At 43.7% G+C, this 26,226-nt stretch overlaps 1 protein-coding gene across 1 annotated transcript in view; it reads right to left on the bottom strand.

Moving 5' to 3' along the window:
• The window catches only part of COLEC12 (collectin subfamily member 12), a 196,518-nt gene extending 170,991 nt beyond the window's left edge, over positions 1-25,527 (bottom strand). Inside the window, exons 1-2 of the mRNA XM_043558424.1 lie at positions 25,285-25,527; positions 6,101-6,151 (exon numbers count right to left, since the gene is read on the bottom strand). Of these exons, the coding sequence (XP_043414359.1) occupies positions 6,101-6,151; positions 25,285-25,291 (58 nt within the window). The 5' untranslated portion in view covers positions 25,292-25,527. The remainder of the gene's footprint in view (positions 1-6,100; positions 6,152-25,284) is intronic.
• Positions 25,528-26,226: the final 699 nt, after the last annotated feature.

Here is a 26,226-nt window from a genome sequence, read left to right as displayed (position 1 = left end):
AATTAAAAAAAAAAAAAAGAATTCTCTCTTTTCTCCACCCCTCCTCCACATGCTCTCTCTCTCAAAAATAAATAAGCATTTTTTTTTTTAAATCTTGAGATGCTCTGAGAATGGATGTATCTGTGTGTTTCTTAGCCATGGATGGAGTGGAGAGATCGTGGGGACTGAAGTCAGGTTGAATACAAATGTTGGCCATGCCACTCAGCTCTAGGGGCTTCAGTCCTCCTCACCTGCAAACTGCAGGTAATTCTCACTTCAAAGGATTTCTGAGAGAATTAAATGAACTAATGAGTGGGAAATTGCCTAACACATAATAGATAGCCGAGAAATGAGAAATGATGCTTAATGGTTTCTTTCACATGAAAATGGTTAAAATAATATCATAATCACATGGGAACACCATGTGGAACAAATTTTTTACTGATGAGCTAGAAGGACTAGGCAGGGAGGACCTTGATAGGAGCAGAAGTGAAACCTGGACAAATACTGGTGCAAGAGATGGTGTGAATATCATCTCTAATGATAAAAGTTAGGAAACCTGCTCAGGTTATTTAAAAGAAAGTGACAGCCATGGAACTCCCATTCTTAGGTCTCAGGAACCCCGCCAGCCTGACTGGAAGCAGAGAGTAGGGTGAGATATTCTACGAATCTCCTTCAAGGTGACTCTGACTGAGAATCTCTTTTGTGTCTACTTCTCCACAAGCCATTTGACACCAAATTCTTAAAAAATCAGAAATATCAACTCCATTAGCATTCACAAAGCCACATAAATAAAACCCTCCCACAAAGTGATGCAAATGGCTTGAACATTTCCAAGAAATCAGATTCCTGTTTCCTGCCCTAACCTGGTCTCTGCCCAGGGTCAGTCCTTTGCAATTGATCCTATATCATTTCCATTCAGAGATGCTTGGAAAAGGTGCAGCTGAAAGGCCAGCCCCATGCTGAGCTTATTGAGTCATTCCTGACAGGAAATGATGGACATTCCTGGCATTCTTCTCAGGGACCCCGGTGAGCTCTGTGGGTGTCAGTCCTGCAGGCCGTGGTGAGAGGGATGTGGGGATCCCTGCTTTGTTGTTGGAGGTGGATGATTTCAAAGCAGTGCCTTCACCAAACCCAACCACGGAAGACAGGCTTCTAGCACAGTCGTGGGAGAGAAGAGACAGGCAGCCTGGTCCCCAAACCCAAATAACCAGAAGTTGAGGTATCAAGGGTTTATCTTGAGCAGCTTCCCAAACACAGTTCAGCGTCCTCTTGGTAAACTTTCTCAATCCTCTGCATTGAAAGCAGAAATGCACCATGTATCTCAGAAAGAACTCTTCTTTCTGGCTGTCTGACTAAGCAAATATATGTCACTATTTTTCAGGAGCCTATGTGGTCTTCCACACCTTTAGACATTCAGTTCCTCTAAAACTTTTGGCAAGAAACAGCTCAGTGATTTAACTGAAGTCACTGATTTGAATTTTATGTCTTTGGAGGATGGTGTAGGTAAGGGGTGGGGCGGGGGGGGGGGGCATTCTGGAGCAGGACCGGGCTCTATTCTACATAGATTTCTCAGGCTGTTTCCACGTGCCTGAAGGTTAAATTGCTAAAATATTCTTGCTAAACTGAAATTATCATTCAAGAAAAGAAAGGAAAAAGAAAAAGCCCAGCATGTTTGAAACTTTAAATACAGGGGGGCCTGTGAAGTTGTAGGCGAACAAAACTATTCAAGGGCACACTTCCCGGAACATACTTAGGAAAAGGCATCTGATACCCTTTCTGGGACTGTATCCCTTAAATAGTTCTCTCAGAACTTCCTCACTTAGTTTTTCCAAACGACTAGAATTCTACTCCACAGAGAATGCTTCTTTAACTTTCTGTTACTCTTTCACAGTTCGCAATTTTTCAGATCTTTTTCTCTTCATAGCTATTAATGCTCCTCATAGCTGAGCCCCGAGGAAGCAATTTTGTCACAGCTTTGTCAAATACAAACAACAAATGTTTCTAGCCACTCCCAGTTGGTCACTTGCAACCCTTAAATCTACCCATGATTTTCACGGACGGAACCACGTATCTCTTGCTCCTCTACCATTCCAGCTTTGGACATCCTATTATTATACCAGATCATATCCCAAAGATAACTCAAGAGAACCCAAAGCAACCAAGGAAACAAAGTTGGTCTAGGCTCCCTTCTGCCCCAGCACACAAAGGAGCAAAGCAGGCTCTAGAGGGAGGGCCCGCGACATCCAGTATGATGTTCACCATGAGATGCACACACAACCCACCAGGGTGCTGGGGCACAGGACTGCTGTCCCCAGATCTTCTCACCTTCCCTAGTTTTTAGCAGTAAAGGAAGAGATATGATAGAATAAGAATTCATGAGGTTGCTAGAAATCAGAAGGTTCCAGAGGTCTACTAAATCCTAGGCACTATGTTCAAGCCACAGGGCCAGAAGGTCCAAGAAGGAACCTAATATTAGAATAAGGGTCAACACTTACGGGATGCTCACAGTGTGCAAGGCACTGTGCTAACCCAGCATCATATCTAATTTCACAACTTCATGCAGTTGGCCTATTATGATCCAAACTTCATAAGTGAGGAAACAGACTTCACAGTTTTGGACACTAATGAACCCGAGGTCACACAGCTGGTGAGTAAACTCACACACCTGGTTCCAGTGCCCATACACCTAACCACTGCCCCCACAATGTCTCAGGAAAGATGAAAAGCAGCCATAAAACAGGAAAGATGACACCTGGCCTGCTGTCCTCATGGATTTGTTGTGAAGGAAAAATATGTAAGTCCTTTAGAAAGATAAATGTGATACACAAATGTGAGCTGGATTTGCTATGATCATTTCTACACATGTTCTGGAATTCACCCCTCTTCCCACACTTCTTCCCTTCTCCTATGGAATTCTGATACACTTAGCCCTTCATTCAATGAAGAAAAGACATTCTTCATTCCTTCTACTCCACATCGTTTTCATGAAGAAAAATTTAAGAAAACAAAACCTGGGATGCATTCATGTTGATCATATGACTAATCGGAAGGTTTCAGGGGACATTCTTGGATCAATTTATCACAAGTTCCAAAATTTATAAATTTATATTTATCCCTTATAATATGAAGTAATTCTCCTTCCTTTTCTGCTAACTACAATAAAGAATACTAGTGCCACGTGATATTTTGAAGAAAACAGTAGCTGAGAAATATGTAGAAAGATATCATTATAGTATAGATCATACTTTATCTCTAGAAAGTAAAAATTTAACATACAGGTGCCTCATGTTTCAGAGAGTGAACTCTGCCAAACTGTAACTATAGTTATATCCCAAATTAATTAGCTCTGCATACTGAGTCCAAGAAATGCTGACCCTGAGAACCTGATTAAAACTTGTATATGCTTACTTCATTAACCTTTCGAAGTTTCCCCTCATTGAAGCCTCTGTTAGAGAAGCAAATGCATGGCAAACCTATGAGATTTAACTCTGCCTCTTCCCCAGACACCTGTCCAGAACTTTGGGAAAGGGGCTAACAAGTGTGACATAAAAAGAGGCTGAAGTGGGGCGCCTGGGTGGCTCAGTTGGTTGAGCATCTGACTTCGGCTGAGGTCATCATCTCCTGATTCATGAGTTTGAGCCCCGCATCAGGCTCGCTACTCTCAGCATAGAGCCTGCATCAGTTCCTCTGTCCCCCCACTCTGCCAGCCCCTCCCCCACTCGTTCTCTCTCTCTCTCTCTCTCTCTCTCAAAAATAAATAAAACATTTAAAAAAAAAGAGCAACTGAAGAAAAACAGAAGACCTATTTAAAACCAAAATGCAATAATGAATCCCCAAATAGACACGGGCTGGTTGTCCTAATATCATGCCACACTAGATTACCAGAAAAGATCACCCATTTTGCACTTTACTATAATTTTGTACTGAATTTAAAAAAGCAAAATATTATGTAAACTGCTACGATTTCATGTAGCAAATGTTTCTGAATAACTGTATACAAATAACTTTGGAAACAAGCCACCAAATAACAATTGTTAGAACAGTGAGTGGCCCCTTTGCCCTGTGAATAACAAATCCCTGGTTCATGTGTGGTCTAAATTCAAGTTGTGATTTGCATAAATCACAACAGACCCTATATGTTACCCCACTCAGACCACTTGCTAACACTCTTGCCACGCCTCTCTGCTCATGATCGCCAATATTGGTAAGTTTTTACCATGCCTCCTCCGAGTCATCAGTCTATGATTTCCACACATAATGTAACCACCACAAATTAAATATTTCAGCAACTTATCATTTTTGCGTGTTTTTCACCAAATCCCCATCCACCTAGCTAGTTACATAGCTAGTTACATAGTCATGAAATTTTTAAAAAATTTCTCTCAAGGTCACTCTTTTTAAAGGAAACATTTTCTCATGGCTCTTCTTATTTCTACTAACGTCCAAAGAAAGATCTGAAATCTACTGATTTCCAAAATAGGCAGGTCAACATTGATTTTGCCTTATTTTTACAAGTTTGATATTCCTCTTTATTTCTACCTTTTCATTTTTGTTTTGTTTTTCTTTCCTTTATAATTCCTGAGTTCATCTTTGCTCCTGCTACCACCTTCAGTGAACCCACCATGGCAGTGCAGAACAACACAGGGCACCAATCCCGAAACATGTAATGTGCAAAGAACAGCAGTGTGGAGGAGGGGAGAAAGTACTGAGCATCCCTGCCAGTGGACGAACGGAGTGGCCATCGGCTTGATGCCAGTGCATTCCCATCATAAAGCCCGACTTTTTCACAGAAAGAAATGTAGAAGTGTATATCCAGAAGGAAAAATGTAAAGCAATGAGGGAGCCAGAGCAGCTGGGGACTGTTAACTTTAATCAAAATCCAGCCAGGAGACTTTTTTTTTTTTTTAGTCAACAGGAAGTAGATTCATTCTCTTTCACATTCTCTCTCTCCCATTCTCCCTGCCCCACCAACACACACACACACACACACACACGCACACACACATGCACACACACTCATTATTTCCTCCTCTATCCTTCTTCATTTCCTCTTGCCAAGGCACAGAAACACCCTGGACAGAAAAACCCCAGCTCCTCTGAACAGTCTTCAGAACTTTAAGTGTTCACTGCCAGTTCAAAACCAAATTGCAGAGCATGAGAAGCATGGTCAAAGAGAGACGAGCACTGTGTGCGGCAGTCTGGGAGGCAGAGGAGCGTGTTTTGGTTCCCTACGGCTGCTGTAATAGATTTCCACAAACGTGGTGGCTTAAAACAACACAAATCTCCTCTCTCACAGTTTGAGAGGCCAGAAGTGTGAAATCCACTCCAGTTGGCTGGAATCAAGATGTTGGCAGAGCCCTGCTCCCTCCAGAGGCTCTGACCAGAAAATCCATTTCCTTGCCTTTTTCAGCTCCTAGTGACCACCTGTATTCCTTGGCTCGTGGCCCCTTCCTCCACCTTCAGAGCACACCACCTTCTCCTGTCAGTCGTCAAATATCCCTCTCCCTCCTTCTCATAAGGACACTTTGCATTTAGAGCCCACCTAGATAACCCGGGATAATCTCCCCATCTCAAGATCTTTAACTTAATCACATCTGCAAAGCAACTTTTGCCAGACAAGGTAACATTCAAGTTCCAGGGATCAGGATGTGGATACCCCTGGGGGCTGCTATCTAGCCACCACAGGGCACCTGTGTCTGGCCAGGTGCCTGGAGAAAGCCGCCTTCTCACTATACACTAGGTTATGAAAAAGGAGCCCTGAGGAAAAGAGGCAGAGATGTTTTCTCAATATCAACATAGAGAAATCACGTGTATTTTTGCTCCTGTCCTGTCACAGATTTACCTTTTTCATCAAGTTTTGCCTATTAAGCCGACTGGTTTATATTCAGCGAACCCTGTGAGCATCCCATCACTTTCCGTGCCTGGGCACGGCTTCTGCTCCATTACCATTACCCTTGGTGTTAGGAGAAATCGTCCACCTGTTACAGGGAAACTCAAAACTTCCAGTCAAACCTGGGCCTTGGAACCACACACATCCATGTGTGTTAAAGGTCCAGCAATGGCGCTATCACCGTATCTCGTATCAAGCACAGAGAAGAAGAGCTTGGTCAGCACTCACCAAACCGCTTGTAACCGAAGGACTGCACCTCCTCCTCCTCTGCAAAGTCGTCTGCAGGAAAAGCAAAGGCACAGTGTTAACCCTGGCAAGGCCCAGATGCACAGGGCCAACCTGGAATGCAGCTGCTGGGACCCCACCAGCTCCACCCTCCCCCACCTGCTCCACCCTCCCCCACCTCTCCACCCTCCCTCACCTGCTCCACCCTCCCCCACCTCTCCATCCTCCCCCACCTCTCCACCCTCCCTCACCAGCTCCACCTTCCCCCACCTCTCTACCCTCCCCCACCTCTCCACCCTCCCCCACCAGCTCCACCCTCCCCCACCTCTCCACCCTCCCCCACCAGCTCCACCCTCCCCCACCTCTCCACCCTCCCCCACCAGCTCCACCCTCCCCCATCTTCTCCACCCTCCCCCACCTGCTCCACCCTCCCCTTTGCCCACAACACGTGTCCTTCTGCTCCCAGAAAACATGCCACACTTTCTAAGAAAAGCTATGGGGTTCCTGCACTGGCTGTTCCCTCTGGCTGGAATGCTCTTTCTTCTGCTCTTGATGAGACTCCTACTAATCCAGGTCTCAGCTGAAGAGTGACACCTTTGAGATGCCTTTCCAGACCACAACCCAGACACTCCCTGTCACACCACCCTACTTTAATATTACTCTCTGATATCCTCCTCATTTATGTGTGTGTGTGTCATCCTGCATCCTGTGAGCAGAAACTTTTTCTGTTTTGTTTCACGAACGAATCACCTACGCCTAGAATGGTGCATGCCACAAAGCAGGGGCTAAATGAATTTTGTTGAATGATGACTGAATAACCAGCTGTCCAAAGGGTTATGTTATCGTCACGTAACTGAGTCTTAAGCCCTTCCTCTCAGATGCCAGGCTCTGGGGTCCTGTGTTTCACTAAATGTGACATCTCAGGAGCCCAGCATGGCTCCTGCAGTGACAAACAAACCCTTCCCACTCCCTTTCCATTGGATAACCAGGACCAACAGATGGTTTTCCAGTAAATACATTTCAAAAGACAGACTTGCTGTGGGAATTCCTAAATGTAGAGCCTCTCTGGAACAAAAGAGATAGGTCAGCCAAGCTTTCTACCAAAAGATCTAAATCCAGACCCCCAAGACAGATGTGATGTGATTCCTTATCACACTGACAAAGAACCTACTTTACAGTTCTGCCAGGTGTGGGTCTAGTTTCTTGTGCACTTAAAGGATACTTCTGACAACAAGTAAAGTGTCAAGATGAGGCCTTTCCAGGGAGCCCTAACCAATTATTCTTGAGCTGGTCACCATTATTGCACCAGCATTCAGTAATCTCCATTATGCAGTTCAGTTCAAAAGCATTTATTTGGCACTTACTGTGGACCAGAGATTGCCAGGCAGTGGGGCTTCAGAAATGAGTGAACATAGTCCCTTCCCTGAAGAAGCTGACAAGTTTTCAAGAAAGAGAGTCAAGGAGGGGGAAAACAAAGCCTCTGAGATCATTTTTTTCAGGCCCCAAATGGAATGCAGGACCTGGATGTATCTGAACCTTGAACTGTTATAGAAAAACCCAAGAGGCATGGTATCTGTAATACAATGTGGTGGCCTCAGAGCACTAGTTTGTTGTGAAGTGCTATGAAAACACCAGTGAGAGAGCAATTACTTCCAGCAGAGAATGGAGAAGTGTGTATCTGTATTTTACCATTGTTTCCTTATTCAGAGAACAGGGAAGAAATCTTGCTTGGAATGCAGAAGGCCAGGTCTTCATAATTAAAGCAGTCTTCTTATGTCAAAGATTGAAGCTTTAGGGGTGCCTGCGTGGCTCAGTTGGTTAAGCATCCAACTTTGGCTCAGGTCAAGATCTCATGGTTCACGGGTTCGAGCATTGGGCTCTGTGCTGACAGCTTGGAGCCTAGAGCCTGCTTTGGATTCTATGCCTCCCTCTCTCTCTGCCCCTCCCCCGCTCACAATCTCTCTCCTTCTCTCTCTCAAAAATAAACATCAAAATTTGTTTTAAAAAAAGATTAAAGCTTTAGTTCTTTCTACATGGAAGAACATGCTTACAACCAAGAGAACAGTACCTTTCTCAGTCACCCAGTGACTGGTTAGTTTCACAAATACCTATTAAGCTCCTCTGGGCCAGCTTTACTAAGTAATCCTATCATATTAATGGCTGAAAGGCTTGGTCTAGTCTCAGTTAAAGAGAAATCCTTATCTACTGCTTCTGCAGATAAATAAATCCATTCATTCATTTACTTACTTATTTATTCACTCAATAAACATATGCTTATAGCCTAATGGGGTTGATGAGGCATGAAGACAGGTAATGGTGTCACCTAGATGTCAGCTTCCCCTGCCAGGTCCAGCCCCTCCTCCACCAGGCCACGTCTGAGGAGTCTACTCACAGACTCCTCAGACATTGTGAAGCAAGGAGGCATCACTGAGGATCACACAGTGGAAACAAAAGAGCGGTTTATGCTGTACCTCTGATAGCAAACAGCTTACAATTTCCCGTTAGACATTTCTGTTCTCCTCCCAAAGCTTCTTTTCAGCAAGCCTACCATTAGTTTGTTTGTTTGTTTTCTTTTTCCTCTCTGATCTTTTTCCCATGCAGCATTTAGTCTGACTAACTCTTGTCTCCTTCCTGAAATTTCCCTGGGAACTTCAAATGTCTCATATTTTTGTTACTAAAACAGTTCAGCTCTGTCTCCAAATTAACATACTCAAACCTATTAGGGGTTCGAGAAAACAAAGGCCTTCCAGGTGACTCCTAATAGGGCTCAAGGAGGATCTCCTGCTTCTTGTCTTAAGCCTCATTCCAAAAAGATCAGGACTTCTTACAGCAGCTACTAAAAGAATACAAACAACTATCTCGTCCAACTCTACAACTAGACAGAAAATCATGAGACCTAAGGGGTACACGTCAAGTACCATAGATCACATCTCATGTGGATGATCAGGGAAGGTCTCATAGAGAGGCATCTTAAATGAGTCTTCTCAACGTTTTTTTCTTTGGAGGAAAAAAGAGAATTTTGGAAACACTGTATAGTATGTTCCTTTCTTGGCGATTCACAAGGGTTTTTGAACCCTTATGAAAGAGGAAAAAGAACTTAACTTTGTTTTACTCATGTTTTCAACAGTTGATCTTAGAATCCTCTTCTCGTATCCTTAAAAGCCAGGTGAAGTCAGTCAGGTAACACTTATCTGTTGTTCATTTGCATAGTTGGCTGGCCCCCAGAGCCCTCTGCCATGTTTCCCCAGCTGTGCAGCCAACAAACAGCCCACTCAAGCTAGTGGTAGAGCCAGGCATTTAGGGGATGGAAAAAGAGAAAAAGGCCAGGGCTGATGGCTCTGTGGCTGCGTGGGCAACCCACATCAGGCTACACGAGCCCCAGGAGAGAGGACAAGGTCAAGTGTTCTTAATGCCTAAATGCTTTATTTTTTAAGTTTATTTATTGTGAGAGAAAGAGAGAGAGAGCATGAGCTGGGGAGGGGCAGAGTGGGGGGGGGGGGGAGGGGCGGAGAGAGAGAGAGAGAGAGAGAGAGAAAGAGAGAGAATGCCAAGCAGGCTCCATGCTGTCAGCACAGAGCCTGACAGGAGCTCTATCCCACGAACCTTGAGACCATGACCTGAGCCAAAATCAAGAGTCAGATGCTTAATCCACTGAGCCACCCAGGCACCCCTCTTTTTTTTTTTTTTATTTATTTTGAGAGACAGAAAGAGAAAGCAATGCCTGAAGATTTTAGAGGGGAAAAGACTACAATTCAGTCCACAGTGGCAGACAGACAGGTTTGAGGAAGATAAATAAGCCTGACATGATGTGCAACGTTGCATTCTATTCTCAAAACTTTTCCTCACGCTCTGTAGACCCAAGGGAAGTGCATTGTAGACTATCTTTACAGTACCGAGGGCCCCCAAAAGTGGTGTTCTTAAATAAGGATATTCTCCCTAGAGAATATCCAGTCACCTCAGCAACTTGCCACTTTCCAGAATCTGTCTCTGACACCACCTAAGCCACACATCTGTTGCACCCCTATACAAGCAAGGATTTGGCTAAGATGAAAGGCCTCTAAGTTCTGGCGTGGCCCTAACCTGATCCCTGCTTGTAACAGCAGTTTGTCTGCAGAGAGGACATAACCTTAACATAACAAAATAACAAAACAAGTTTAAAACAATGTGAGACTTATATCTATAGGCACATGCTTTTAGGCTTCCACAGCTGTATTTCCGCATTTTTGTTTCAATACCTATGGGCTACCCGGTCTTCAGTTTGCCTGTTTCAAAAAGTGATTTTTATTTGTTTTCTTTACTTTCCTTGGTATGTGGCACAGAGCCACACTCGCCAGAAGTTTCATGATAGAGAACGCTGAAGAGAATTCTGTTGATGATTGACAGCTTTGAGTCTTGCTATTTCAGGGTACCATGGGTTCAAGTGAAGATGTTCCAATCAACTTAAGGACCAAGTGTGTGACACCCTACAGTTAGAATATACCTCTCCTTTCCCTACACTCCCTTTAGGTCAGTGCGACAGCACTTTCCTCCGTCTATCCCACGTTCCAGTTGCTGGTTTTCACGCCACCAGATAGAATGCCATTTGAAAACAGGAAACTTGTTGCATTGTATGTACCCTCAGCAACCAGCACATTTATGGCACCTTATAGGTACTCAATAGTTGTTGAAACTCAGCAGATTAGAGTTATATATGTGTCTATCTCTACTACCAGTTGATGAATTCCTAAAGAAAAGAGATTAAATCTTCCTCTTTTTAAATATTCACCACATTTGGGGAAGATAAGAGAACTAATATTTAGTTAATATCTTCCATATGTCAGATACTTCCTACTCATTATGTTTCTGTTTTACAGATGAGAAAACTAAGGCTCAGAGGAGTTACATAACTTGACCCCAGGTCTCACCGCTTGTGAGGAGTCAGACCAAGACTAAGACCCAGAATCTGGCAGCAGTGGGGGGAGGAGGGCTCGAGTTCCACACCATGAGGACACCACAGTCCCAAGAAACTGAACCCTGTGCTAGCAGCAGAAAAGCTAAGGTGCAATGCTTTATACCACAGAATGCTGAAAAGGCTGAAGAATTTGGGACACAGGTCACTCTTGAGGGAGAATCAACATAAGGCTAAAATAGGAGGACTGGATGAACATATATTTAAGAAGCAGTTGCCTATAACCAAAAAGACAAATGGCAAATGTTGGCAAGGATGTGCAGAAATCAGAACTCTCATATGCTACCAGTGGACACGTAAAATGGTACAGCCACTTTGGAAAATGGTCTGGCACTTCCTCTAAGGGTTAGGCCACTTCACTTCTAGGCATACATCCTAGAGAAATGACAACACATGTCCACACAAAAACTTGTACGCAAATGTTTGCAGCAGTATTAGTCATAACAGGAAAAAGTGGAAACACCCTGAATGTGCACAAAATGATGAACGGAGAAATTAGGGTAGAGCCACACGATAGAGTATTATTCAGCCCTAAAAAGGAATGATGCGCTGGCATGTGTTACAATATGAATGGACCCTGAACACATCATGCTAAGTGACAGAAACCAGTCACGAAAGACTGTATGTTGTACAACTCCATGTATATGAAATGAAATGTCTATGTTAAACAAATTCAGAGTTGGAAAGCAGATTAAAGGTTGCCTATGGCTAGAAGTTTTAGGGGAAAATGGGGAACGACAGCTAATGGGTATGGGATTTCTTTCTTGGGTGACAAAAGTGTTCTAAAATTGATTGTAGGGGCGCCTGGGTGGCTCAGTCGGTTAAGCGTCCAACTTCAGCTCAGGTCACGATCTCGCGGTCCGCGAGTTGGAGCTCCGCATCGGGCTCTGGACTGATGGCTCAGAGCCTGGAGCTTGCTTCCGATTCTGTGTCTCCCTCTCTCTCTGCCCCTCCCCCGTTCATGCTGTGTCTCTCCCTGTCTCAAAAATAAGTAAACGTTAAAAACATTTAAAAAATAAATAAATAAATAAATAAATAAATAAATAGATAGATAAATAAAATTGATTGTAATGATGGTTGCAAAACCTGTGAATACACAAAACAAAACAAAACAAAAATCCAAAAAAACCCCACTGACTTGTACATTTTAAATGGTTTGTGTGGTACGTGGGGCAGCGGGGGGGGGGGGGGGGGGGGGCGGGGCGGGGAGCAGCTGGACTTCCCAATTCCCCTGCCAAGGGAAGTGACTGTCCCTCCCTGACTACAGCAGAAGACCTAAGTTTATTTTTCAGAGAAGTCAGAAACAAAAGGTATCTTGCTTAGAAGACACCAGGAACAGCTGAGATGAGGGGACTGCAAGGGACTCAGAGAAAAGGTGAACGTTTGCACACTGAATGTCCAGACACGTGGTCTTCCTCTCCCAGTCAGCCAGACTGTGCCCTCTAGGTCAAAGACTGGAAGGCTTTTCCTGGGAAATCTGACCAGTTAAGAGAAAAATAAATGAATGATTCTGATTCTGGGTGGTCCCCAGTGGAACAGCTCAGCCAGTTCAGCCTAGAGTGACAGTCACAGTTCACAAAACCCACCAAAACAAAGAGGTTCTAATCAACCTTTACCATAGTCTGTTCCTACTGATAAGACCCAGACATCTGACACAGCCTCTAATATGAAAAAAATAAATATGAACATAAAGAAACCAGATAGGGGTGCCTGGGTGGCTCAGTTGGTTAAGTGTCCGATTTCAGCTAGGGTCATGATCTCGTGGTTCGTGAGTTCAAGCCCCACGTCGGGCTCTGCACTGACAGCACGAAGCCTGCTTGGGATTCCCTCTCTCTCCCTCTCTCTGTCCCTCCCCTGCTCATGCACATGCATTCTTTCTCTCTCAAAATAAATAAATACTAAAAAAAAAAAGGAAACCAGATAAAGAAATTTGGAGGAAAGACATATGATATGAGATGAAAAAAATTTCATAAAAAATTCTACCAATATCCTTAGAGAGATAAGAGAAGATAACATATCCATAAAATTAGAACAGGATGGCATAATTTAAAAAAAAGAACCATAAGAGAAAAAGAAAAAGCTCTTGGAAATTAAAAGTATGATCATAAAGGGGCACCTGGGTGGCTCAGTTGGTTAAGTGTCTGACTCTTGATTCTGGCTCAGGTCATGATCTCCTGGTTCATGAGATTGAGCCCCATATCAGACTCTGTACTGACTACACTGAGCCCGATTGGGATTCTCTCTCTCCCCCTCTCTCTCTGCCCCTCCCTGCTCATACGCTCTCTCTCTCTCTCTCTCTCTCTCTAAATAAATGAATAAATAAACATTTTTTTAAAAGTATGATCACAAAAGCAAAAATTTAATAGAAGAGTTGGAAAACACAGCTGAAATATTCCAGAGGCTGGGAAGGAAGGGAAACAAATAAATAGAAAAGAGCAAAGCCAAAAAAAAAAAAAAAATCAACTCAGTGGATCCAATATTTAAATTCAAATAGCAAGTGTTTCAGGTAAAAGAACAAGGGTAGATAGTTATCAGAGGAAGAACTAAACAAAATTTTTCAGCAGTGAAGGATGAGTCTCCAGAGTGAAAGGGCCAGTTTCCTCCCAGCACAAAGAAAAGAGATCCACTCCAAAGCATATCACTGTAAAATTTCGGAACACTGAGGACAAAAAGAAAATCCTAAAAACTTCCAGACAGGAAAACTTAAAAGCTTACAAAGGAAGGGGAAGGGGAAGGGGAAGGGGAAGTGGAGGAGGAAAGGAAAGGAAAGGAAAGGAAAGGAAAGGAAAGGAAAGGAAAGGAAAGGAAAGGAAAGGAAGACGTAACACTCACACTTCTTAATAGCAAAACTAAAAGAAAATAGATCAGTGCCCTCAAAAATTCTAAGGCTAAATTATTTCCTACACAGAAATCTCTCCAGTGAATGAGTAGGTAATACAAAGATGTCTTCAGACCTACACAGTCCCCAAAAATGTACTTCTCATGAACACTTTCTTCGAGACATTTGAGAATGCATTCCACTAAAATAACAAAGCTAGAAAAACACGTGTGTGTGTATCCATGTGCATGCACACATGCATATACCCTAATCTAACCCTAACCCTGAGTAGGTCAGAAAGCTCCAGGGAAGATTTCTTCAAAAATATGGAAATGAGAGAATATCTACTATAGGTGAACACATGTGTAGAGATTCAGAAAAGTGGAAGAGACTCTGGGGATGAATGATGAGATACACACACACACACACACACACACACACACACACACACACATACACATAGGAAGCTAAGCAAATAAAACAAGAGAATTGTTAACTCCAGAGGAGAGAAGTTATGCATGAAGGAAATATGAGTCAGATGTGAATAGCATTTATATAAGTATAGTAATATGAACACTGAATGCTGATTTAATCAAGATTATGATGTAACTATTTTGGGATGATGGAGGGCAACAGACGGCATCCATGAGGGTTGTTAGGTGGAAATGAAGGGTGAAAGAACTAAACCTTATCTGCTATAAAGGGGAGTCAATATATATGCCTAAATCTCAATTAGCAATTAGTACTAATTGCTAACTAATTGCTAACTAATTGCTAACTAGTACTGCTGTAGTACTAATAGTAATAAGGAAGAGGAGAAGACCACAAGCATTTCACTTAAAGACAAGGGGTTGTGACAGATCATCCGCATAAAGGACTACCAACAATTCTTTCCATCCCTCCACGTGCAAGCCCATTTCCACTCTCTTGAATCTGGGAGAGCCCTGTGACTTGCTTTGGCTGATGGAATTTGCCAGAAGTAGCAGTGGGTGACCTCAGGAACTGGGCCCCAGATGCCTTTCAGCTTCTGTTTTCGCCCTTTGGCAACTAGCTGCCATGTGAAATGTCCCACGACCGTGCTGGACTGGAGGCCCCCCTGGGAGAGAAGATCTGTGGGAGAGCAAGAGATGACGAAGGGGAAGAAGCCATTCCAGCCACCCTGCTGATGCCCGGCCCTGGGGGTGCGGCTGACCAGCATGGTCAACACCCCAGGAAGCAGAAGCCGAGCCGAACTACAGAATCCTGAACAAATACACAGCTGTTGTTTTACGCTACAGGGTTTGGGGATGGTTTGTTAGGCATCAGAGGATAACCGCAAGAAAAGTAAATGCCAAAAGAAAATGCTAAAAAAGTTCTCAAGAGATTCCCTCTGGGGACTGGAAAATGATGATATGAAGGTGGGCCAGCAGGAAACTGCTGTTTTTCATAATAAATCTCATTCATAATAAATATTTTTTGACTCTTCCAAATATATACATCTCTAACTTTGATTTAAAAAAAAAATAAAGCCAACAAAACAAAGGAATGTGGGTGCAAGATAAAAGTCAGGTAGACAAAAATGAAAGTGCTGATGACCAGAAAAAGGTCCAAAGTCCACCCTGTTCCAAAGAGCCAGTGTGAAGAGTTCAACCTGAAGCAACAGAATAAGAAGTTTGGACTTAGAGCCTTAAATCCCTGGCACAAAGTATGTTCTGACAAACGCCAAACTGAACAGAGCAAGTTCAGACTTCCTTAGGAGCCAGGCTGAAGGACCGTGGACAGAGGCTAGGCTCAGTGATGCTGTCCACATGTGCGTATCCATCGGCTACTCTATGCTGTTTCTACCTCGATGCAGTCTCAGCTCTTGTACAGCCATCACTGTTAGAACAGAACAGCACAGTCCTACCAGCTGTTAGAATGTTTCCATGCTTCCAAACCAGCTGGTGAACATACGCTGCCTGCCGTGAGCATTCCTGCAAGCTGTTCCTGTGGGTTCCCACCACCACTACCTATCACAGCAGGTCTGGGTGGTGAGGAGAGGAAAAAATGCCCCTGCATCCCTGGAGCCAAATACCCAGTGTCATCTGGACCCCTGAGTCTACAGTTGCCCTCCACTGGCCACTGCTGCGTGGAGGCACCTTCATGGCACTGCAGAACTGTGGCCTCCAGAGAATGTCACCTGGGTTACTAAATATTTTGGGCATCTCTTTGGACACCACTGTGCTGTTCTGGGGGACTTTTCTCCTAAAGCCAGGCTGAGCCAGCCAAAGCTTGGGCTCTGGAATTAGAAGACCTGGGTTCGAACACTGGCTCCACCTCGTCTGGCAACATAAACTCAAGGCTGCCTCTCATTCTCCCATAAGATGGGACCAATAATTCCTATCTCACTTATTGTTGGGAGGCAAACAGGAATTGATATGTGGGAAACACCCAACACATACTTAATGCTTAATAAACATGAGGGGTCTTTCTAAGTAAGAGGACAGAGGTGGTAATAGCGGTACTCTGCTTTAAGGACAAAAATAAATATCACAAAACTTGAATGCTCATGAAATACAAGATAGCTTTAGGTTTGGGTAGGGACCACTTATTTTTTTATTTTTTATGTTTGAGAGAGAGAGAGAACACACCTGAGCAGGGGGGATGCGTAGAGGAAGGAAAAGAGAGAAAGAGAAATAGAAAGGGAGAGGATCTCAAGCAGGCTCAGTGAGAAGCCCAACATGGGGCGTGATGTTGGGGCTCAACCTGAGCCAAAATCAAGAGTCAGATGCTAAGCCAACTGAGCCACCCAGGTGCCCCAGGTAGGGACTACTTTAGTGCTCAAGTTTCAAAAGACTCAAAGCTCCAGTCTGAAGTGAGCATTTGGGGGAGGTCAACAGCAGGGAAGTTTGACTAGCAAGAGTATTATGTGGGGTGGGTTCAATTTGGACCCTAGCTAACTGGCACTGAAGTATCTATCTGATATTGAAGAAGATTTATCTTAACAAATTTGGGCTGTAAAAACTGAAGACAGACATTCTTTTTATTTTTGAGAGAGACAGAGTGTGAGCAGGGGAGGGGCAGAGAGAGGGAGACACAGAATATGAAGCAGGCTCCAGGCTCTGAGCTGTCAGCACAGAGCCTGACTCAGGGCTTGAACTCACTAGCCGTGAGATCAATGACCTGAGCCGAAGTCAGATGGTTAACCAACTGAGCCACCCAGGCGCCCCAAAGGCAGACATTCTTTAACCTTAAGAGCCGTACTAGTACTATCTGCCCTGGCTTCATAGCTTTATAAATATAAAACCTAGCATGGCCCTTGTATAGTTTGGTTTGCCCATTGGCATTTCTGGGCCATAGTTGTTAAGTATTCTGCAAGTGAAAGAGCTCAGTGCAGTGTAATATAATACTGAGGTTCAGCATAATTTTGATGGGGTAATTAGATCTGCCTTCCAGGCCTCCCCACTACCCTACTCCAAATGGATAAAGGAATTTGTAGCAATTTAAATACTTGTAGATTACTCCAAATATTACAGAAGATTTATTTCAATTATCCAGCTGCTTTCCCAACTTTATGTTTTATAACAAAAGGATCACTTTTTGGTCCAATAGTATAAGTTTGTTTTTTTTTTTAAGTCAATATTACAGACATAAAATGACCCCAATTTGTGGTATAACTTATGGTTCTGATTCTTATAAAAACAGCAAATACTTGCTTTTAGGCTAAAGAGAGATACCACACCTTTTTCATTCCTTTATAGTCCAACAAATTGAGGTGATTTTTTTTTGTTACTTTTACCCCTAAATTGGGAGTGTAGGCTAAACCAGATTTCCCCTGGGAGCCAACTTTAACAACTTAAAAAGTAAGAAACAAATATGACACTCAAAACCTTGATCCCCACATCTACCATTCATGGCTAATTATAGGGCAGAGGACATGCCTCTCTTTGTTTTATGATGGACCTCCTCATCCAATCACATTGTCAGGTTAATAATAAGAAAGTCCAGAGCAGACGAATCACTGCCTCAGATTTTATAAGGGCTCTGAAACGGCCTCAAATACATGGGTCATTTGTCAAGGAAAACTAATGCTGTCCAATTCTCTGGAGGCATGCAAAAAATAAGTGGTCTTTGTTAACTAGCCCCCTCCCAAATAATAAATAAACAACTGATACATCTGTTTTGTTTTGAAATCACTTAACTTTCTGTTTAGGTTATCCAGACAATTATGCCAAAGTGATATACTATAATTAATTGCAAATAATGGACCAACATTGAGCTCAGGAGACAAAGTTTGAGAAAACTGCGATCTTCTCTCACCTCCTACAGTGAAATGCCTCACTTCAAGGTTTTGCGGTGCCTGGATATACCATTTCCCTCTTCAATTACAATTAGAATAATGCAATCTGAAATATGAAATATAATTCAAGGTAATGAATCAGCTTGCATCATCCCTCCAAATGAAATTATCCCTGTTCTCAGCCAGGTTGCCCTCTCCTCCTGTCCTCCAACAACAATTATCTGAACTTCACATAGGCCCCATTTCACCTTTTACCTTAGATTCCAATTGTTTGTGCATAAGCCTTGCTCTGCCCACCAGACTGCAAGCTCTTTGGGGACAGGAGCTGTATAATATACTAAATAATGTAAATAATATACTATATAATGTACTAAATATTTGAATAGATCTCAATCATATACTAAATGAATATTTGAATATATTTGATATAAAGAATATTTGAACATATTTAAGTAATATATTAAATAAAGAGTAAGTGAAAGCTAGTTAAGATTTGGTGGCCCAATCATAAATAATAAAATACAAATATGACAAATCAGTAGGAAATCAACACTACCAGTGAAATAGACATGATCTCATACAGTGTATATATATATATATATATATATATATATATTTATGCCTCTGTCCTAATGCTTCCTTAGAGATGAATTTGTTTTATGTTTTGATTCTTTGATGTCGTATTTTTACTGGATAAATCTGGACACTGGATTTGAGATACATATCTTTAAAAATAGTATGTCATTATTAGTAGGCATGAACAATAGTGCTCCTGGAAATTGCATGCTCTTAGGCAAATTAAATGTATTTACAAATTTATTTAATCAATTTTCTACCACTACCACAAATGAGAAAATTGTATGATTTTACCATAGTTTACAAACTCACTATAAACACGGTCCCTGCATTTTCAGTATGGCTGGTTTTTATATAATACAATGATGACGATAACACTAGAGACAACAGCTAAAGATAGACCAATGTGAGCACCGTTCCTATAGAGAGCACAGCTCCCTCCAGTCTCTGAGGTCAGCTTTAACACATTTATAATTTGAAAATTACTTTTCTCTCAAAACTGAAATTTTTTCTTCATGGTATATATTGTTTCACTTGATTAACTTAAATGGTTCATAACTGGCAATTCTATTACTGCCTGGAGGAGGCAGCAGGTTAACAATTACACAGTATAACAATAACTAAAATGTCTTGAGTTTTCATTAAGTGCTAGACACTATTCTAAACAATCCATACCAACCTATTTAATCCTCCACACAACGAACAAATAAAAATGGCATTGGGTAGATGTCATTACTATCCCCCACTTGACAGAGAAGGAAACCAGGGGCTATGTTCCTAACCAGGGGAGGTTAGGTAATTTTCATGTGGTTACCAGGTCCTCTGGTTTCAGAGTCCACACCCCTTGCCACCACACTAAAATTATCAGGCTCAACTCCTGGGGTCACTATGTATAATTACATTTTATGAAATGGTTATATTTTAAAGTATGCGTTATCAGGTATAAAGTTGAACTATTTTGCCTGTGAATAATACGTTGTTACATAAATATCGGTTTCTTAACATTTCTAGGTCACAAGGAAGTGACTTAGGCCCAAAGAAGTGCAACTGCTTCCACAAAAGCCAAACACAAGTCAGGCAGAATGTCAAATATCCAATCTCAGTCTAGTGAATATGACCTCATGTGATACTGAGTTATAGTCCCAAACCATTCATTCAAGAAAACATAAAAGAGTCATATTTAATATATCAAAGTCCAATAAATGTACTTAATTTTTAAAACTTCTCCCATGCTGAAAAACATACTTCCTTTATATTCTAAAGAGTATTAACTGAATATTAATGATAAATTCAGGGATTAGCTCTTTGGCATCTTAATTTGATATCACTTACTTCTGTTTACGCTGGTTTTCACTGCCATATAATTACAGAGGACCCTTAAGCAATCAGCAGGATCTTTTCAAGGCACTATATTGGTTTGGGCTCTTCAAATATCACTCACTTAAACAGAAATCAAATCACTGATTGAAAAGTTACCTCCCTCAAGCTTTGTTGCTATGGTTAGAATCAGCGGTGTCAGCAGTAAAGAATGAAATACTTTCTATGAAGAATGTCTCTATTTCCCTATCCGTTGCTCATAATGTTTATTTACTACCACTACTACTATTCTATTTTTATGTATTTTTCTTATAACTGATCATCTACTGATGGTTACAGTCTGTTCTCGAATATGACACTTCTGACAATGTTCCATTGTTTCATGGCAAATCTGTCAGCAAAACTGTGGTGCAGAGGCTGTTTTCAGAGTTGTTGGATTCAGTGAGCCACTCACATTCATTCAATCAGTCATAAGCAAAACCTCCCAGAAGATAAACTGTACACATGGCAATGACTCTGGAATATGATATATCTTTTACAAGAGCTTCTATCTAAAGAGGCTCTTCTAGTGGCTGGCTGTAGAGCACATCAATTTCTTCAGACCTTTGATGCCAGGTTATTACAGGTCTGAGTCCAGATGGTAGGACTGTATGTGGCTCACTTAGTATCTAGTGGAATGTGACACACAGTAGGTACTTAACAAAGATGGGTTGATTGAGTGGAATATTAAAGTTTGGCTAGGAAGGAGTCTAAGCAAGAGGTGTCATGTGCATTCTGGAGTCAGACTGTCGGAGTTTGAATACCGGTTTTCCCACTGACCAGCTAGGTGCCCTTAGATAAGTAACTATATCTCTTTGAGCCAAACTTTTCCTATCTGCAAAATGGAGAAAATAAGGACACTCGGCTGGGCAGGTGCTCAATAAGTGTCAGCTATTATTAAAGAGAAAAATAATAACTGGGCATATTAAGTGGCCATCAGTCATACCTAAGAAGTTGTTAGCAAGTGCACCCCTTGGTACAGATCAACCTCGTCCCTGCCATTTATCTTCCAACATATGACCCTGTTTCCTTCCTCCAGGCCATTGACAGGAACTCTGGAAGCTGAGTGGGAGTCAGCCGGTGCCTTCAGAATGGCAGAAGATGGAAAGGGCAGAAACAGCCTGGTAGAGCTGACCCCAGGTGGGGTTAGATTCTTCACAGATGATTACCTTCCAGACCTAGAATGCTGTCCAGCCCCCACTCCCCCTGACTGCCTGATTCTCTTCACTCAGACTCACCAGCTGAAGCTCCAAAGCACCATGGGTACACACGGCCAGCAAGAAGGCTGTGCTCTACCACCACTCTGGGCCTCCTTTCCCAGGACCCCACCCCTTCTTCCCACCATGGGGAGACACGTGTCAGATTTGCCACCTGAGAGATTACTCACATTCCGCGTTTACCTGAGGCAAAATATATTTTTTTTTCTATCACAAAACTTAAATGTCTATTTTCCCATCTGAAAACTTACTTTGGCAGCAGCTGCATCAACTGTTTTAAAATACTATTTTAATAAGCATTAATTCAGAAAATTAGACACCTGGTTATGCTGTAGCTTGCAAGCTATCATCTGCCAGCTTGTCCCAGTCACACCCTTATCAGTAGATGAACTGCATGGTAAAAAGCAGGGGGGAGGGGACATAGGAGCAATCTTGGGAAACTGCAGAGACCACAGAAAAGATCTATACTTAGCAATAATTAAACCTCAGATTAAGAATGTTAAGCATCCCCAAACTAATGAAAAGTCAAAAGTATAATTAGATTGTAAATTTGCCTTCCAGAGGAAGGTCAGCCCCAATTCCAAATCAGTGAAGGAGAAAAGGCCTCATTTTGTTTCCATTCCCCCTCAGAAAACATGATGCTTTCAATGTGGCTGGCCCTTACACGCTTGTTTACTTATCCCAGTTAAGGACAAGAAATCTTAGAGAGACAGTGGTAAAGCAAGGAGTCCATGAGTCCAGAAAAACAACTGGCAATAGACATATATTGCTTACCAGTGCATTTTTTAAGTATTCTTGCCAACAGTATTTCAGAAATGTTTATATACAGGCGCACAAAAATAAGCAGCTGAATACTATGATTTGATGGCACCAACCTCCTTCCTGTGTTAAATCAGAACAGTGGTTTGGACCACTGTGGTCCCAGTTGCTAGTGGCTATTTTGGGCCATCTCTTAGGCAACAAGTGCTGCTGCATTAAAACTTACCAATATTCCCAACTTTCAGAACTAGAAACGTGATTTAATAATGACACACCTAACTCTGGAGGAGTCAAATTCCTTCAAAAAGAATGTGACTATTTATCCAAAACCATGAGATTTATGGTGTAACACAGCTAATTGAAAATGAAACTGGAAATAAATTAAAACAACTTCATGTTTTAATAAGTTTGAAAGACTTCGAGTATTGCAGCACAAGGCAAGTAATTTTCTTCTGGAAAAGATATAATGATGTCATTATTTTGGTACTTGTGATTCCAGAGATCGAGGAAATAAACAGAGACAAGTACTTGCTGAATGCAACAGATAGGTGGCGCTGTGGCTCATGGCAGATGTGGAATTACATTCCAAAAGCCAGGTTTATTACATAGATGTCCCAGGTTGAAACATCAGAATTAGAAAGTCAAATAGGTACCTTATAAAAGCATTGGACTCGTACAGGAGCTAAATTTTTGCTTTAGCAAAAAAAAAAAAAGTTCTGTAACTTCTAAGGAGTCTACTAATTTTCTATTTATCTAAAGAATGTTTTAAGTTAATACTTTAAGCATTTGCAAGGTTTGTCATTGACCTGTATCATTTAGGGAAGTTAAAGTCTAATGAAACATTGGCTTTCTTCAGCATAATGAGTTAATAACTACGAGACATAATCACAAACCCAAGGAAAACTTTGGATTGGTTACCTATGGCAAATTGTCAAAATAATTCCACTCGGTAAAGGCAGCCTTCCTCCTTGGCTAGAAATACACTCTCTGCTTGGCTTCAGAAGCCTTGTGTCCAATTTCTTGGATCCACCCCCTTCCTGACTGCTGCACCTACTGTGGGTTACTTGGCTACTTAGTTGTCTTCTTCTAGTCTATACCAGAAGTTATCATACCTGGTGTCCTAGGCCTTTCCAAGGAACACAGGGAAATTGGCAGAGCTTGTCTTTAGTGCTTACCACACTCCTGGACTCCAGTTCTTATAAGTTCTAGACTCAGTTTCCACATCTGTAACGTAGGAGTTAAAATACCTACCTCATACCACTGAGGATTAATTGATAGAGGGCTTGTAGAGGGTATAGCACAGGGGTTGGCACTTAGTACATACTAAAAAATTATTACCATCCTCTCCTTTCCCCACCTCAGTAACCAGACAAATGAATGTAAGTTATATGGCAATAGTTGGTAAGCAAATCTCTTACAGAATATTTCCTTTGAAAAGAGGCCTTCAAAGCAAGTAGTCTACCCTGGGATTCACCAGTACCTTATACCCCCTCCCCCACTGGGACACAAGGTAAGTGGGGCCTTTAGACAGTGCCTGGATCACAGAGGGTAAGCAATGAGACTTCTCCAGGGGGGTCTGCAAGCTGGTCCAGAATGCAGCGGAAACTTCACAAATGTACATTTAGGACTTTCAGGTGTGTCTTCCTGGCAGGTTTGAATTAACACTTAAAAATACCCAAATTGCAGTAATGGTCATTTACCCAGTCAAAAAGCATAAAATTTTCAGGGTTCAGGAGCCCAGATGGGAGCTGATCTTCCCAAAAGTTCAAAAACTACTGGCCTCAGGGACCAGCAATAAGATTAACTTCTGGCTCATATGAAGGTAACTGAGCCCCAGAGTAACATTTAGCCATGTGAACTCTTTCCTTTCTGGGAGGATCCTTTAATCAGTGCTAGCCAAGGAAAGTGTGTTTCCTAAAATGTAAATGAGAGAAGACAAACTGAGTGGAAAAACAAGAAACACACACCACTGCGTTTTGAAATTCCCTAGCCAGAAAATTATATCATATCTTTTCGTTTCTCTTCTGGGGAGGGTGACTTTTCACCTGGAGTTCAGTCCCTGCCTTTCCTCGAGTCTCCTGACTAGGAAACTAACACCTTGGAAGGACAGCTAATTGGTAGGACGGTATCGCTCCGGATACTTTAGCGAGAACTTCCTTCCAGAGAACGCTAGAGGCAAAAGTTACTTTCCAAGCGTGTGGGGCTTCCCAGACACCTCCCTCGGACCACAGCCCTGGCAAGTCAAAGCGATCGCATCGCGTGGTCTCTGGTGGCTGGAAATTCGGTCACGGCGGTCACATGGCATTTCGCACCCAGCCCCCTCACTCAAGCCCGGCCCGTGTTATCCTAGCACAAAACTAGAAACTCCAGTCTTGTGTAAACACCACGCCAGGCCATCCCGAAATGATTCCCTTTTGATGCCCGTTGCAATTATTTATCCCACATATAAATCAGAATTCTGTTGTTTCTAATAAATAGAAAGTTGCCCTGCAAAGCCCTCATCCTTGTGATTCCGCTTAAAGGTACGATAACATCTGGCACTCCCCTAAACCGGCCTGCAGACGACACCGCCCAGGAGACGATCAACGGAATGATTTGTGTCACCTCTGAGCACACGTGGGCACACCAACTGCACAAGCAGGCACATGGAAGGGACGCGGAACCGAGAGCAGTTATTTTCCAATCGGTGGGTCTGATGGAGAAAGATGCCAAACGCATTTTCCGAGCCAGCTGAACTCCGCGGGCACCTAATCATTGCCAGATGTGGGGAGGGCGCACCGAGAACATCCCCGAGTCCCGAAGGAAACACCCGGCTGGCAGCACGTCGACTTCTCGGATGGGGAAACTGCACCACCCGAGCGGAGAGGACCCCCAAACACAGTGTGGAGCGCCTCAGAGCGGAAAACGGACTGGGAGGAATAAGGATGCCTCCACTCTCCTCGGCATGTTTTTTCAATTAAAAAGTTGGGAACTGGAATCTGTAAACAACGACTTAGGGCTTCAAACTACTTCGCAGAGAGACACGATGGGGAGAGGAATACTTGTACGCCCCCAAACCCGAACCCCTGGGTCTCCTGCCGTGCGGAACTGCGGGGCGGAGGAGCGCCCCACGCGTGCACGCACGATCCACGCGCCGCATCTCCTCCGACCCTCCGCCTGGAGAAAGTTCGCGCAGCTTGCACCTCCGCCCCCTCCCGCGCGTCCCCAAGCCCGCCCTGCGGGCCGGGAGCCCAGCGCAGCCCGCCGCCGCCCTACCTTTCATGGTGACCGAGGAGACGCACCGCCAGCCAGGGAGCTCCGCGCAGCCGAGGAAGTTCGCACTAAACAGCGGGTCACTGCGCGTCCATGGCAGCCGCGCCGCGCGTCGGCCGTCTGCGCTCCAACCCTTCCTCGCCGCCACCCGCCCGCGTTCCCCGCTCGGCGCTCTGTGCCGCGGGGCTGCCGCGCGCGCCGCTCACCCCGGGCGGGAGGCGCCGCTCCCGCCAGCGCCCCTCCCCCTGGCCCGCCGGGGCGCGCGGGCCGCCGCGCCCACGCCCCCTCGCGCCCTCCCGCGCCCGCCCCGCCCTCCGGCCCGTGCTCGCCCCTGCCCAGTCGCTTTCTCGCCCGGCCTCTCCCCCGCGCGGTGTCTCGCCCCGGGTCTCCCTTTTCTCGTCGCACCAGCGGCAGAACGATGTCGGAAGAAGGCGTCTTCCAGTCGGTCAAATGCTCACCCTTGGTGTGCGCGAAAAGTGCCGCTGCTGGGCTTGTTTCTAGACCCCCAAACTACCTAGAGAGTGGGGTGAGAGAGTTGGGGAGCGATAGTGTCACCGGGGTGGCGGAGTAAGCATGTCCCTTCCCCAAAAGTCTCTGGGGCATCCGGGATTAGATCAAACCGAGATGAGAACGTCTTCGGGGTTCCAAGTTTCCAGGTGCGCTTGTGGACACCCGAAGGAAGAACGGGCACAGGCGACCGCGCTGTCACCCCGGGAGAGCTGTCGCTAAATCCGAAGTCACAATTAGATGCTCTTCCTACAGAACTCCGAGCAGGATTACAACTTTGGACCTTCAAGAACACAAAGACACAGACCAAAAAATCCTCTCCTCTCCCCTTGGTTTAGAAAAGTCACCCTTCTACCCACCTCCCCTGAATTGATAAGGTTGAGGGATGCTGGGCTACTGAGTGGCTTCTTCGTAAGTTCCCTCCATTGTGGCCCGTCA

Source organism: Prionailurus bengalensis, chromosome D3 (genome assembly GCF_016509475.1).
Source record: "Prionailurus bengalensis isolate Pbe53 chromosome D3, Fcat_Pben_1.1_paternal_pri, whole genome shotgun sequence".
NCBI lineage: Eukaryota > Metazoa > Chordata > Mammalia > Carnivora > Felidae > Prionailurus > Prionailurus bengalensis.
This window is presented reverse-complemented; position numbering and strand designations above follow the sequence as displayed.